Source organism: Macaca nemestrina, chromosome 5 (genome assembly GCF_043159975.1).
Source record: "Macaca nemestrina isolate mMacNem1 chromosome 5, mMacNem.hap1, whole genome shotgun sequence".
NCBI classification, from domain to species: domain Eukaryota; kingdom Metazoa; phylum Chordata; class Mammalia; order Primates; family Cercopithecidae; genus Macaca; species Macaca nemestrina.
The window spans coordinates 133,151,441-133,166,629 of record NC_092129.1 but is presented as its reverse complement, the minus strand read 5'-3'; the positions used below and the strand labels follow the sequence as shown (position 1 = coordinate 133,166,629).

At 37.1% G+C, this 15,189-nt stretch overlaps 1 protein-coding gene and 1 long non-coding RNA gene across 3 annotated transcripts in view; one reads left to right on the top strand and one right to left on the bottom strand.

The window, feature by feature from the left end:
* Positions 1-6,302: 6,302 nt before the first annotated feature.
* The window catches only part of LOC105490894 (Rh associated glycoprotein), a 30,127-nt gene continuing 21,240 nt past the window's right edge, over positions 6,303-15,189 (bottom strand). The window contains exons 6-10 of one of the 2 annotated variants that reach the window (XM_011756870.3): positions 13,585-13,722; positions 12,208-12,329; positions 8,251-8,321; positions 7,949-8,022; positions 6,303-6,958 (exon numbers count right to left, since the gene is read on the bottom strand). In XM_011756870.3, coding sequence (XP_011755172.2) covers positions 6,884-6,958; positions 7,949-8,022; positions 8,251-8,321; positions 12,208-12,329; positions 13,585-13,722 — 480 coding nt within the window. In that variant the 3' untranslated portion in view covers positions 6,303-6,883. The other variant, XM_011756869.3, reaches the window with a different exon arrangement.
* On the top strand, positions 10,026-15,069 carry LOC139363391 (uncharacterized). The gene is made up of 2 exons (XR_011623670.1): positions 10,026-10,900; positions 11,684-15,069. It is a non-coding gene; the product is annotated as an uncharacterized lncRNA (long non-coding RNA).

Genomic DNA, 15,189 nt, shown 5'->3' with positions numbered 1-15,189 from the left:
CTGGTGATGAAGGGATGTGATGGTTGAGATCACGACATGTTGCAGCCTGAGCAGTGTGAGGAGTGTGTGCCTGTAAGAGGGCTGCTCCCTGGAGAGAATAAGAGCCAGGAGGCGTGAGAAGAGTGACCACAGGGAAGAGTGGTCTGGTGTGCGTTGTCATAGCCTTGTGCAGGGTGAAGTGGCATACACACAGGGGAAACCCTGGTTATGGAGCCTGATTGTGAGTGGTGTGGAAGCCATGTGCATGGAGAATGGGGCAACAATAGTGATGAAAGACTGGCTACATACAGGAGCTTGATCAATTAAGTAATTATAGTAAGGATGATAGGAATCTGATTTGTTGCTGTTGGAGAAGGGAGTCTCCTGTCTTGGACTCCCAAAGTATTAGGATTACAGGTGTGAGCCACCATGCACAGCAACAAACCTATGGTTTTGGATAGAATCAGTTATTTTATGACATGACATGCTGATTACTTAAAATTGTGCCACGCAGAATTACACAGTAAAACTCACAAGGCTTATGGAGCACAAAACTCAAATACTTCCTTACTGACACACACACAAAAGATTGAAACTTAAAAATGATAGTAGAGTTTACATATGGTAAGTGGGTAAGAAGTACATAAATATTATACTAAATATGTCACTTTACCTTGAAAAGGACCTGAAGTTTGCTTGTGGAAGTGGGAAACAGAAGAATTGCAACTTATGAAATGGCGGAAGAGGTTTACTTGAAATCAGACAGAAAGCTGTGACATTAGATGAGCTGGGTATAGCTCATAGCACATGAGATGAACTGAGGTAATATAGAGATTTGTGCATGTGTGCATACTTTATGTCCAGGCTTGTTTCAGCTGGATGCAGTTTTCTGGTTTCATCTTGTGTTTCTTATAAACAAAATAATGCATAAGCAAACACAAAATATATACTATGCTCAATTTGTTCCTTCGTATGTCAACTGTACTGAAACAGATTCTCATTTTCAAAACGAGCATTATAGCAGAACTCATTGAATATTAAAAATATATATAGATATAGAAATAATTGTAGATGAAAATATATGCCTTCAGAGACATTTATATTCCCTATCTCTACAACTGAGAGGGCTGGAGAAAGGCAACATCCCAGTAGCAATGAGCACACCTAACTTGCAGATCTCAGACTCTAAATACAACTAAAAGAAATCAGAGGCCAGGTGCGGTGGCTCATGTCTGTAATCCCAGCACTTTGGGAGGCTGAGGCGGGTGGATCATCTGAGGTCAGGAGTTCAGGACCAGTCTGACCAACCCTGTCTCTACTAAATACAAGAAATTAACCAGGCTTGGTGGCGGGCTCCTGTAATTGCAGCTACTCGGGAGGCTGAGACAGGAGAATCTCTTGAACTTGGGAGGTGGAGTTTGCAGTGAGCCGAGATTGCACCATTGCATTCTAGCCTGGGAAACAAGACCAAAATTTTGTCTCAAAAACAAACAAACAAAAAACAAACAAACAAACAAACAAAAAGAGACAAAAACAAAGAAATTAGGAATTGAGAAAAAGAGCTACAATAGGAAAAGGATAAGATGAACACATCTTAGAGAGACATAGGAACCAGCATGAATAGACTTACACTAGCAAATCTGGGACAATCTCACCATCACAACAAATGTTTTTATAATGTATTGTAAATAATTTAATAAAATTAAAAAGTAATGAATCTATTGTGATACAAGTTAATAAATGAATGCATTGAAAGATTAAGGAGGAACGGGACATTGACATAGGGATGTGGGACATTTCATATTGCTTTCACAGAAAATAAAATGAACTATAAAACAAAACAAGAAGCTTTATAGCGGAGAAACATGCTCTTCATCATGATGGAAGTGAATAATCATTAATAATGGAACAAGTTCAAAAAGAATTCCACCTGGTAGGATGCAATTAAGTATATAGGCTCGCTTTTGTGATATTGCTCTTAAAGTTGTATAACCTAAATCTAATCATGGGGAAACATCAGAAAAACCCAGATTGAGGACATTCTATGAAATAACTAGCCTACGATCTTCAAAAGTGTCAAGGTCATGAAAGTCAGAGAAACACCAAGGAACTGTTCCAGATTGAAGGACTAAAGAGGTAAGCAACTAGGTATAAAATGGGACCTTGAACTAGATCCTTTTGGTATAATGGACATCATTAAAATGTTTGGTAAAACTTGAATGGGGTATCAGGATCCCGTGGTTGTTACAGCCTGAATTGTGTGTCCCACCCCGTCCTCAATATACCTCTGCAGAGTAGGTATTATCTCTTCTTATAACTGAATAAAGAGGCTCAGAGAGAAAGTATTTTGTCTAAAGATACTTAAATAGTAAAACACTAAGAAAGGATTAAATTCAAGGCCAAAAGAAGGGAGAAGGACTTTGTTCAAAAGAAGGTCTCATATAATTTATATATATTATATAATATATAATATAATATATTTTTATATATAATATATGATATATATGATATATAATATATCATACATTATATCATATAACATATAATATATCATACATTATATCATATATTGTATATTATTATATATTTATATATAATATATATTTATATAGAATATATATAATTATATATATATAATTATGTATTTTATATATATATATTTTTTGCAGATGGTGTCTTGCTCTGTTGCCCAGGCTGGGGTGCTATGGCATGATCTTGGCTCACTGCAATCTCTGCCTCCTGGATTCAAGTGATTCTCCTGCCTCAGCCTCCTGAGTAGCTGGGATTACAGGTGCATGCCACCATGCCTGGCTAATTTTTGTATTTTTAGTAGGGGAGATATTACCATGGCCAGGCTGATCTCGAACTGCTGACCTCAGGTGATCTGCCCGCCTCAGTCTCCCAAAGTGCTGGGATTACAGGTGTGAGCCACTGCGCCCAGCCTGATGGAATTATACTTTCTATCAAATTAATTCTTGGAAGTGTCTGTCTGGTTAACAAAACCAGGGTGCACTATAACTGCTGTCATTTCAGTTAGATGAAGCTGGAATAGATACTATTCTGAGAGATTTTCAATGAACACCCATCAAAATAAGGCCAAGATAAAACCCCAAATTATTAGTTAGAAAAGACTCGATTTTATACTCCTAAAATAGAAGGGAACTTAGGTCTGGAGTTGGACGGGGATAGAGGAAGGTGGCTCAGGAAGTAAAGGGAAGAGTGGAGAGATCCGATAGTTCATGGGTTTGTTAACTCCTCCCATTTGCTAATCTCCCCCGCCGACCTACTCCACGTTAGCACTCACACTCTTACACAAATAACTTCTATCTTCAAAAACAGAAGAAGAAATTGATTGAGCAGACTTCCAATCTTTCATTTCATGAGCAGGGTGGTCTCCAGAGAAAAGAGTATCAGTTTTACTTTTAGTAGAATTGGTCCTTAATCCAGTCTCTGCTTAGCTGTATGCTTTTTTTATGTCATTTAAAAAGTTTTTCTGAATAAAGTCTGAATAAAGTCTTAAAAGAGCAGATTTTAAATGGAACATGGAACATTATCAAGTTGTAAAATACATGGAGTGACATCTTTAAACCTTATTTAATTGGGGAGATGGGAGCTTCAATGTGTCCCTCTTACCTTGTCCACAATTAAACTATAGGACCTCTCCTGAGCTAAGCATTAACCTGGCCTGAAGGATGTGAAACCTTTAGATTCTGGGAATACACCAATGACAAAACCTACAGAGAACTTCCCTCCTCTGTGTTGGAGGAAAGTCTGGAGGCAGTTGTAGAGAGTCATGGGGTAATGTTCTGCTGGTTTGCAGAGACTTGTGAATTCCCAATGGATGGTGATATAGCTTCTCAATTGAGTGTTCCTGAAATGACAGTGGTCTTTCTGGTCCCCCATAGGTGGCAGGAGGGCTTGGCAGATACATTGAGCTTCTTTTGGCCCTGATTCTAAGATAACAGGAAGCTTTGGCAGCTGAAAAAACTAAAGAAAAAGAGATTTCCTTTAGGTGCCAATCCAGGGGAGTTCTGTTTTGGCATCTGGCAAAACTTTAATCCATTCAGCCAGAGATTACTGTTCCTTCCTTCATTTTTAAGATTTTTGTCACCCAAGGTAACTCAGCAGCTGGAATTTAACCCTCAGTGAATAGACAAAAAGAAAACGGACAATCCACCTAATGGTTCCAGCACTCAAAGTGAAGAGAATCAAGAAAACACACAAAGTAAGTGGCTCCTAACAAAACACAGCTACTAGAGAAGTCCCCCTACACCCCTGTTCAGCAGAGTGTTCTTTTTTTTTTTTTTTTAATTTATTTATTATTATTATACTTTAAGTTGTAGGGTACATGTGCATAACGTGCAGGTTTGTTACATATGTATACTTGTGCCATGTTGGTGTGCTGCACCCATCAACTTGTCATTTACATCAGGTATAACTCCCAATGCAATCCCTCCCCCCTCCCCCCTCCCCATGACAGGCCCCTGTGTGTGATGTTCCCCTTCCTGAGTCCAAGTGATCTCATTGTTCAGTTCCCACCTATGAGTGAGAACATGCGGTGTTTGGTTTTCTGTTCTTGTGATAGATTGCTAAGAATGATGGTTTCCAGCTGCATCCATGTCCCTACAAAGGACACAAACTCATCCTTTTTGATGGCTGCATAGTATTCCATGGTGTATATGTGCCACATTTTCTTAATCCAATCTGTCACTGATGGACATTTGGGTTGATTCCAAGTCTGTTTCTTGCACAAGACAAGAACACTCTACTATTCACAATAGCAGAGTGTTCTTGTCTTGTGCAAGAAACAGATTACAGACTATGGAAAAAAGGGTTGGGGAAGCTTGAAGATTGTAGCTTTCACCAAAGGGTCTGAAATTGCAGTTAGTAATCATGAGTCAATCTTTCAGATTTAGATAAGAAAAAAAAAAAAAAAACTTCCTGAAATTGATCATGTTAAGTACAGCTTGAGATTTCTATTATCATAAATAGAGTATTAGTTAACATCCTAAATGTTCTTTTTTGTGTGTGTGTGAACAGATAAAGTATAATGTTATGTAAGTTTTGCAGACAGATTTTGAACTTGAACAAAAGTAGCACCCCTCTCCAATAAACAAAATTATAAAAGTAAGGAAATTCAAGCATGGCATATATACATGCATGCGCGCGTGCACACACACACACACACACACACAGATTTGCTGGACCTACAAAAACGGACCATGATTTGCAAACAATGAAACAAACAAAAATAAATTGATGAAATGGATGAATAGAACCAATGAAATAAAGATCGGGAAGATCTTGGATAAGAGTCCAAGCAGACTTTCCATATGAATAACAAGAGCGCCAGAAAAAGAAAAAATTAACAGTTGAAGAGGACAAAGTTACTAAATAGTAGAACAAAATGTATCTGAACAGAAGACTCAAGTATTATAATTGAAATGTTTCACCAAATTCCAGGCAAGATAGATAAAAAAGATATTATTCTACTGTGAAAAGAAGACCACTAACACAGAATTGGAAAAATAAGGCTTTTTTACTGACAAGAACTGCCCTGTAGAAAGGCAGGATAGAATGTTTACAAGCCAGGGAGTGAAGATGATCATGAGCCAGTTCCTTAGCACATAAAAATGACAGACTTACTTACATGTTACTGAGTATACCCAAGGCCCTCCAAGATTTGCTTTATGACCAGCAGAGCGGGGAGGAGGTCTCATTACCCTGGTAATGAAATGATTCTTTGTAAGGATCAGAAGGGAGAGAACAGTGGACTTTATAAGTGAGCACACTCCAAAACACCTATTTGAAAGAAGTTCTGATGTGTGTTTAAAAGAAGTCAACAATGTCAAGTAAGATACATGAATAAAATATACATGATGTATTTTTTTTCAAGGAATAAAATATTAAATAATCCACTCTTAGTTATAATTTTTAAGTTCATTCAGAAGCTGGCGTTCTGTTAATTATGGGAGGACTGATTGCCTTGTTGGTACCTAGATATATCTTGGGAAAATTTCAGGACTCCAAGGCTAAAAGAAAAATCTTAAAAGCTTCCAGTTAGAAAAAATAAGTTACTTGATTTTTCTTAAAAATGATCTTTTGACTATGTCAGTTATCTTTTCTAAAACTTAACTTTTTACAACATTCTATGAGTCATTAACTTGAGTTTTTAAAAATAGCAAATACATGATAAATAATATATTTAAATTGAGTGTGCACTAAATATGAAGTGTGTGTGTGTGTGTGTGTGTGGTGTGCGCACATGTGTTTGTTACTGACATGAATTCCAACTACCAAAGAAAGGAGAGTCAAAGACTAATGTTTTATTTTATAACAATATTTAATTATTGGACATTTTATACAAAATAGACTTTGATCAGATAGCATTTGAGCTCATTGCAAATAGTAAACATGCAAAAGGAATTCAGAATAATATTCAGGCAAGGATACAACATTACTAACTAGACCATTTTTAAAATAAAAAGCACTACCTAAAATCATCATATTACTACTTTACACACATGCATTTCTTTAATTTGTTTTTTACATAGATTTCTCACATCTATTCTTGCTTCACGGGTTTCAGTTTTATAATTTTGGGAATTGAAGACATAGTGTCTACATTAAGAAACTGACATGTTTACTCTGTATTTACTCACTGCCAAAAGCATTTTGGGAATCCTGGAGAAGATCTATTCGATTATCTGTTTTATGAGTCACATCCCCTCAATTAGTCATTGAAGAGCAAGAGACAGCATCAGACATAAGGACCTCTTTACACTGGCCATTTGAGACTTAAGACCTATTCACTCTGGTCCATACTCTCTTTGGTTACTGCCTTTTTTTTTTTTTGACTTGATTCTTGATAATGGGAAAGGAAGCTGGAGAGCAGGAATGGTGTTTAGACTTCAGGTTCCAGCTGGCTGTGGTCACCATGTCCATGGAAGTGATGGTCAGGTTCTCTCAATATAGGTACCTTTAAAAAAACAAGTTTGGGGGCACTTAATAGTTTATTTCACTGTGCTTGTCAGAAGTTAGTATTGAAATAAAAATATTTTTGGTAATTATTATTCAAGCTTGGAAAAAACTGGGAATAAAAATTGTTTGAGTTGAAGAAAAATAAAAGAATAAAATATTTATCTCATCCACCCTGACTACATTCCTGCTTTTGCAAACTAATTCTCCCTGAAATTTTGCTGAGAACACCCAAACATCTATCCTTCTCAAGCTTTGCAGGAAATAATTTGGGGAAAAGTATCAATAGAGTAAAAGAGAAACTGGAGGATAGAAAGAGGCTGATATTTTGTTATTCATTTTGATGTGTACTCACTTTTGATGTGTACTCACTCAAATTCTTCAACCTTATGTATTTCACTTGCTTTTGACTACTTTTACCTATGGCATAGTTTATAATTATGTTAAATTTCTTTTTTTTTTAACCAAATAAACCTGTGGACCATATATGGTATAAAATCTCACACTATTTCTGATAATTCATATTATTTTTATGAATAGCTTTTTTATGGCTCTCAGAGGAGTGAAACAACATTTGCTAACTAAATTCTTTCTTTTCTTTATCTAACCTCTGCTTTAGAAAATACCGTAACTTCTGATTTTATCTGGCTGGGCACATCATCTCAATTTCTCTCTCTATATAGGTAGTTCATTCAGTTCCTTTTTATTTATTGATTTTTCTTTTACACTTGACATCCCATGGAAAGAAAATTTTAAAATTTACTATTTATTATTTTTGTAGAGAGTTGCCCAGGCTGGTCCTGAACTCCTGGCATCAAACAATCCTCCAGCTTTGGCCACCCAAAGCGCTGAGATTACATGTGTGAGCTACCATGCCAGGCTAATTCAATTTCATCACACATATGCCACACAGATATCTAGGCTTGAAGTGAGTAAAGCTTTCACTAATGAAGCCATCATTCACATTCTTGTTTAGAATACTGTACAGTACCTTCCAATAAACAGAATCATCATAGCAGTCCTGGTCAGATGGCTGTCCCCAAAAAGGCAACTTTAGAATTAAACCTGTGATGGTAGAGGGAAAATGAGTCATGTCGTGATGCTGAAGAGGAAAATCTATTTGCATAGTAGTTAATATCCTATTATAAAATCATCCCCTTTAGCTGGCATAATTACTTTACTGCCAGAAGATTAGAACATTTTTGAATTTAGCAATTGTCTTGCTCACTAATTATCTATTGTAAATAATCTGAGAGCATAAGATACAGGGAAGTGTTCACTTTTTATGCTGACCTGTAATCAGACCTCCAACAACTGCTGTTCCGATAGAGGAACACAGTGCAGCTGCCTGCATGGCCACAGACCTAAGGAAGCAAACAAAAAAGAATCAGTGTCTTTCCTGGACCTCAACCAAAGAAAGTCTCACCCACTGAAGGTGTGGATGACTGCCATCTTCAGGCCAGAGTGTAACATTACACACCAGCAAATTAAGCATTTGTTACAATTTTTCTTTCATATTCTTCTTTTCTTTGAAACTCTTGAGCAGTGTTAGAAATTCTGAGATACACCTAAAAGAAGAGAATCATCTTTTAATGTAAACTTTGGAAATAAGACTTTCCTTAGAAAGGGTTTAGCACTCTCAAAAAATTGATCCCTGATCTGATTTATTTAATAAATATTGAGTATCCACTCTCTGTCAGTTTCTTTTCTAGGCATTGAGGATAGAGTAATAAATAAAACCACATGAGCTACTATCTATCCTCACTCCATTTTAATGAAATAGTTATGACAAAATTAGAAAAATCTATCAATAAGTTCAGAAAAGCTAATTTCCACAAATATTGTAGAGATACCTCATTGAAGATATTTAAGTATATCTCTATATGTCATATTAGAAGTCATTGCTTTAAACTGAAATTAGTAAAGGATTGTTTGTAATTTTGATAATGAAAGAATGTGATAAAAGGCCATTGAAGTGCATAAAGGTGTTGTATGAATGACAAATGACCTAGGAATGTGGGAATCTTCTTAGCAAAGTGGCTTACTCATAGCAGGCAGTTAATAAAGAGCTGTTTAAAGATTGAATGAGTGACTCCAATGAATAGAACAATAGGAAAATGAGAGTTTTGTTAGTCTTCCAGTCTCATCATCCAAGGGAGAGGATGCACTAAACTCAGATTCCTTTTTTTTCTCCTTATTTGAAAGGTTTAAATATTTTAATATATATAAAAAACTGCACAAGTAACATATAATTGTGAAAACATTAGAAACTGCAGAGAACAAAAAGAAGCAGAAAAGTTTAATATTCCTCAGATTGTATCAGAATAAAAATGTAAAATAAAAACACGTATTTTTATAAAAATGCAATCATGCTATATTACTTATTTTCCCATTAAATATGTTTTAGGGGTCTGTTTATGTGAGTCAATGTAGATCTGGACCACAGTTTGAATTGCTACAGGGTATTACACTGTGCAAAGTACTGGTTGCTTCCAGTGTTTCATATTTTTAAAAATGCTGTGAGAACATCTCTTCTGAACAAGCTTATGAACTTGTCTGATTATTTTCCTAATATAAAACCTATCTAGAAATGAGAATATTAGTAAAAGGCTACATATACCTCTTTTTTTGAGACGGAGTCTCGCTGTGTTGCCAGACTGGAGTGAAGTGAGGTGATCTCAGCTCACTGCAATCTCCTCCCTTCACATTCAAGCAATTCTCCTGACTCAGCCTCCCAAGTAGCTGGGATTATAGGCACCCTCCACCATGCCTGGGTACTTTTTGTAGTTTTAGTAGAGACAGGGTTGCTCCATATTGGCCACACTGGTCTCAAACTCCTGACCTCAGATGATCCACCTGCCTCGGCCTCCCAGAGTGCTAGGATTACAGGTTTGAGCCACTGCGCCCGGCCTGTATACTTCTTAAGAACTTTTCCAAATAGAAAATTGTACAATTTCGATTCCAATTTTTTACTTTAGCCACTATTCAGTTTTATTATTATTCATTCATGCTTTATCACTTTGATAAGAGAAAAACTGGTAGCTTGTTTTAATTTGCATTTCTTTGATTATGAATGAAGTTGAGTATTTTATATATACTTATTTATTTGATTTTCTTCTTTTGTAAATTTCCTGTTATTTTTACAGGAATTTGCCAAGATCTTTTACAAGGTCTTAAAAGATATTTTTGATAACAAGTGTTCTGTGATCAAATAAACTTGGAAAACAATGACTTATACAAAATTAACAGCATTACTAAAGTTATGCTGCCATAATTTGCAAAAATGTCCCTTAAGAATATTAACTTTCCCTTGTTCTATGCTTATCAAAAACCTGATTTGCATTTTAATATTCTGAAGAGATACATGTAAGTAGTCCTGGCTCTCAGGTGGTATTTTATTTGGTGTGAGATATGTAAATTTTACCCAAGTGAATGGACCTTCAAGGCTTGCCCCCCTTCCCCTCTGATATTCCTCTACCTCCTGGCCCCACCAACGAATAAACTGAGAAGATGTTTCTAAATCTGCATTTCCAAGGACTAGACCCACAACTCTGAGACTTACCCAATGTCTGACCACCCAGCGAGGCCTGCCCTTTGAGAGCCAAATAGACTAGTTTTATTGCATCTGTGAAACTGGTCTAGGCATGATGCTCAAGAATTCTTAACCATAGGCACCTCCTAGTGTGTTTGCACAGTGTATGCACACTGCAACACTGAGCAGTTGAGCTCATTCACACATGCTTTTATCATGCTTAATTTGCATTAAAATATTTTCGTGTTTGATTTCTGCAGTCTCAGGAACTGAAAAAGATGTGCATATTCTGGAGTTGTCTTCTAAATTTGCAAAAAGGGTTAAAAAACATATAGAAGAAATGTGTCAACTGTACACATGAAGAAGGAAGCAAACTACGTAGTAGGAGATATGATTAAATGAGTTTTTCAAGTATGTACTATTATTGATCTCAACGGGGTTAAATTTTAATCTGCTAAAATTGAAGATAAGATTTTTCTTTTTAAATTAGTGGTCATTCAGACATTTCTAGACATACATTTCCCTCTTCTTCATGCTTTCAATGGGATTTAAAAATTGAGTGTTCTACTATGCAGCCATAAAAAAAATGAGTTCATGTCCTTTGCAGGGACACGGATGAGGCTGGAAACCATCATTCTCAGCAAACTAACACAGGAACAGAAAACCAAACACCACATGTTCTCACTTATAAGTGGGAGTTGAACAATGAGAACACATGGACATAGGGAGGGGAACATCACACAACCGGACCTGTTGGGAGGTGGGGTACAAGGGGAGGGAGAGCATTAGGACAAATACTTAATGCACACAGGGCTTAAAACCTAGATGACTGGTTGATGGGTGCAGCAAACCACTATGGCACATGTATACCTATGTAATAAACCTGCAAGTTCTGCACATGTATCCCAGACCTTAAAGTATGCACAATTTTAAAAAATTGAGCATTCTGATTCCTCTTTATTTACTCTGAGGGATCTGGACTCTACGATCTTCCTAGCTTTTTCACATGGATGACATTCATACCAAGTCGTTCCAATATTGTGGCATCCCTTCCATTCTCCGGCGTTTGCTTGATAGTTGTTCTTCCTCTCGTCATTTAAGTAAACATGTATACCCAACTCAGGGAAGAATCTACGTCTGATAGAGCTAGAAGGGATTTTGGAGAATAAATATTCCAATCTTCTTATTTTACAGAGGAGAAGACTGAAAACCAGAAATGCTGAGTGATACCTCAGAGGTGACGTAACTAGTTAGTAGCAGAGTTGGGGCCATATACCAGTGTTGTTGATTCTGTAGAACTAACTGCTTTCTGTATTATTCCAACTCATTCTTCCTTGTATGGATGGGATGGAACTGACTGTTCAGTTCATCATATGTGCCTCCTCCTCCATTTTGGAGGGATCAAGAAAAAGACTAAGCCTTCTATAATCTAACTGTGATTATCAAATTTCCCCATCTGCTAGGAGACAGTTGTTTCTGGTAAAGACATTTAAAATACAATTATTAATTTTTTAAATTAACAATTTCAGTTAAGATGCCTCTTAACTGAATTTTATTCTAATGATCTTCTCTCTCAGGTGCATCTCTTTGGCTCCAGTAAAGACAATACAGACCATGGTCAGAACTGCTAAAATGAAAACTCTCCCATCACTAATTTCTCAAAGTGAGAGAAAACATCATGGGACCACAGGGGATGGAAAACCCATTCTTTTACTCACGTGTTGGAGGCGCCCAATGCTACTGCCGCAATGCCTGCAAGGCCTCCCACTACACCAGGTAAGCCGTGGAGGTTATGGACCCCACATGTATCATGGATCCCCAGTTTAGTAGTAAAAAGTGGCTAAAATTGTAAAAGGAGGAAAGTTTATTATTTTGTTAAATGTATAGAACTGAAACAGAGCTATAGCTGAGCTCTATTCTTCCATTCAGAATTATTTTATAAGTATTTTTATGTATATTTAAGGTATACAACATGATGTTATGAGGTACACATAGAGAGTAAGAAAAGGTCACTATAGTGAAGAATATTAACGTCTCCATCACCTTATATAGTTTCTTTTTTTGTGTGTGGTAAAAGCAGCTAAAAATCTCCTCATTTAGAATAAATCTTGTATACAGATATATAATACAACTTTACTACTATAATCCTCATGCTGTGCATTGAGAAGTGTTCATTCTGTATTTCTGCTACTTTGCATTCTCTGACCTACATCTCCCCATTTTCTTCTCCACCCAGAAGAAACTTTGTGTATAGTACAGATCTCCATCCACATCTGAAGTCCACTTAAGTTAAAGGATTTGAGTAGATATTTGTGGCAAAACTGCCCATTTCAGTCTTTAGTGGATGGGTTTGAAGGGAGTCATTTCACATCCTACTCCTTCTCACCTACTGATGACATCCTAAATCTCTCTCTCTTTCTTTTTTCTTTGAGATGGAGTCTCACTCTGTCGCCCAGGATGGAGGCCAATGGTGCCATCTCAGCTCATGGCAACCTCTGCCTCCCGAGTTCAAGCGATTCTCCTGCCTCAGCCTCCCCAGTAGCTGGGATTACAGGCGCCTGCCACCATGCCTGGCTAATTTTTGTAGGTTTTTTTTTTTTTTTTTTTTTTTTTTTTTTTTTTTTTTAGTGGAGACAAGGGTTTCACCATGTTGGCCAGGCTGATCTTGAACTCCTGACCTCAGGTGACCCGCCCGCCTCAGCCTCCCAAAGTGCTGGGATTACAGGTGTGAGCCACCATGCTTGGCCGACATCCTAAATCTCTTAAAAGAGCAGACTCCTTAATTGCATAAGACAAATAACAACAACAACTTCAATGGAACAACCCCAAAGGAAAGTAATGTCCATGTACTTAACATTTAATTCAAACTAAATTGTAAATAATTGATATCAGATTCTTTCCTGTTACACAGAAGTTAGGGCAGTGTAGAACCACTGAACCACTGAAATGGGAGTAGTATTTCCTAAAAGAAGGCAAGTGGCCTCCAAAATAAAAATGTTTATAAAATAAAACTTTATAGCTTTTTTCTGCTGGTGGGACATGTGAGAAAAATGGTGCATATTCAGAGTTTGACTGAGAATATCTGCTGTACTTACAGTCAGGAACTTGTATCCAATCACAGAGACCGCTCCTGCAATGCTCCCAAGGGTCATAGAACCGAATGGGTGAATTGCCATATCCGCACAAGTGCCCACGGCAACTCCTCCAGCAAGGGTGGCATTCTGAATGTGAACCTGTGTGAGCAGCAGAAACATAAATGAGGAAAGCTGGATGACGGAGAATTCAGAAGGATCAGAGGATTCTAGAGTACAAGAGACCCATATCACATTCTTCAGCTGAAAGGGCTATTGGTTCTTTTTTAAAAAGAGGGTTGTTTGGATTTATAGAAGGCCTTTTTTTCAAGAAGGTGACATTTGGTATCTTTCTTGCCAGTCCCTTGGTAGTGAATGAGTCATCAGTTTAACTCATTAAGGCCAGTGGTGGAAGGCATTTGAGAAAATCAAAAGATGTTGTAATGGGAGGGTAGGAGTGTTTAGAGTAAATATTCTTGCAATGTTTTGTCTATTTGTGCAGTTTTGGGAACACATTTGTGGTTATCATGAGCCAAAAGATGACTATGGCCACCGTGTGTTTTGTAGTCTATGATATTCCAATATTCAAAGAGGAAATGTAGAGACATTGAAATGTACACATTACATATGAAAGACAATAGTTTTTGCAAATGTCACTGGATTGAGGACATTTGAGGATGAAGGAAAGAGCAATTCATTTTTTTTTTTTTTTTGAGATGGAGTCTTGCTCTGTCTCCTAGGCTGGAGAGAAGTGGCCTGATTTTGGCTTACTGTGACCTCCACCTCCCGGGTTCAAGTGATTCTGCTGCCTCAGCCTCCCTAGTAGCTGGAATTACAGGTGCACGCCACCATGTCCAGCTAATTTTTGTATTTTTAGTAGAGATGGGGTTTCGCCATATTGGCCAGGCTATTCTGGAATTCCTGACCTGAGGTGATCCACCTGCCTTGGCCTCCCCAAAGCACTGGGATTACAGGCATGAGCCACCGTGCCCGGCCAGGAATCAATTTTTGTTTAGCAGAATTTCTCAGAAAAATTACAGTCTGGCTGTTCTGTCTGAGAAGCAGAGGTCATCGTACTTTTAAAAGAGAAACACTGAACTGTGCAATTTTTTATTTTCTTGTTTTTAATGACCTCTCATGAGACAATTTGTGGAGAATTAAGATACATGTCCTCAGCTATGCTTAAAAAATAAATTACAATAGCCTTTTCCTCCCCACTCCACCCCACCTGCCCCACCCAGCTAGAAAGGTAGACTGGCTGATCTGACGGGTTACTCCTTTACTGGTATTTCTCTAGCTCATAGGCAAGAAACTCAAGAGACTAATCTGGGGAAATTTTTAAAATATTTTATTTTGAACTAATCGCAGACACATAAAAGTTGTAAAAATACTACAGAATGTTTCCATATATCCCTCGTCCATTTTCTCAAATAAGATGTTAATCTTACATAACCATGGAAAGGAAATTAGCATTGATAAAATACTAATAAAGACCTTATTTGAATTTCACCATTATTCCCACTGAAATTTTTTCCAGTATCTTATTGAAGATCCCACATTGCATTTGGTTGTTATTTCTTTGAGAAGAATGTTTGCAGTTGGGAAAATAGAATCAGTGTGCATCATCCC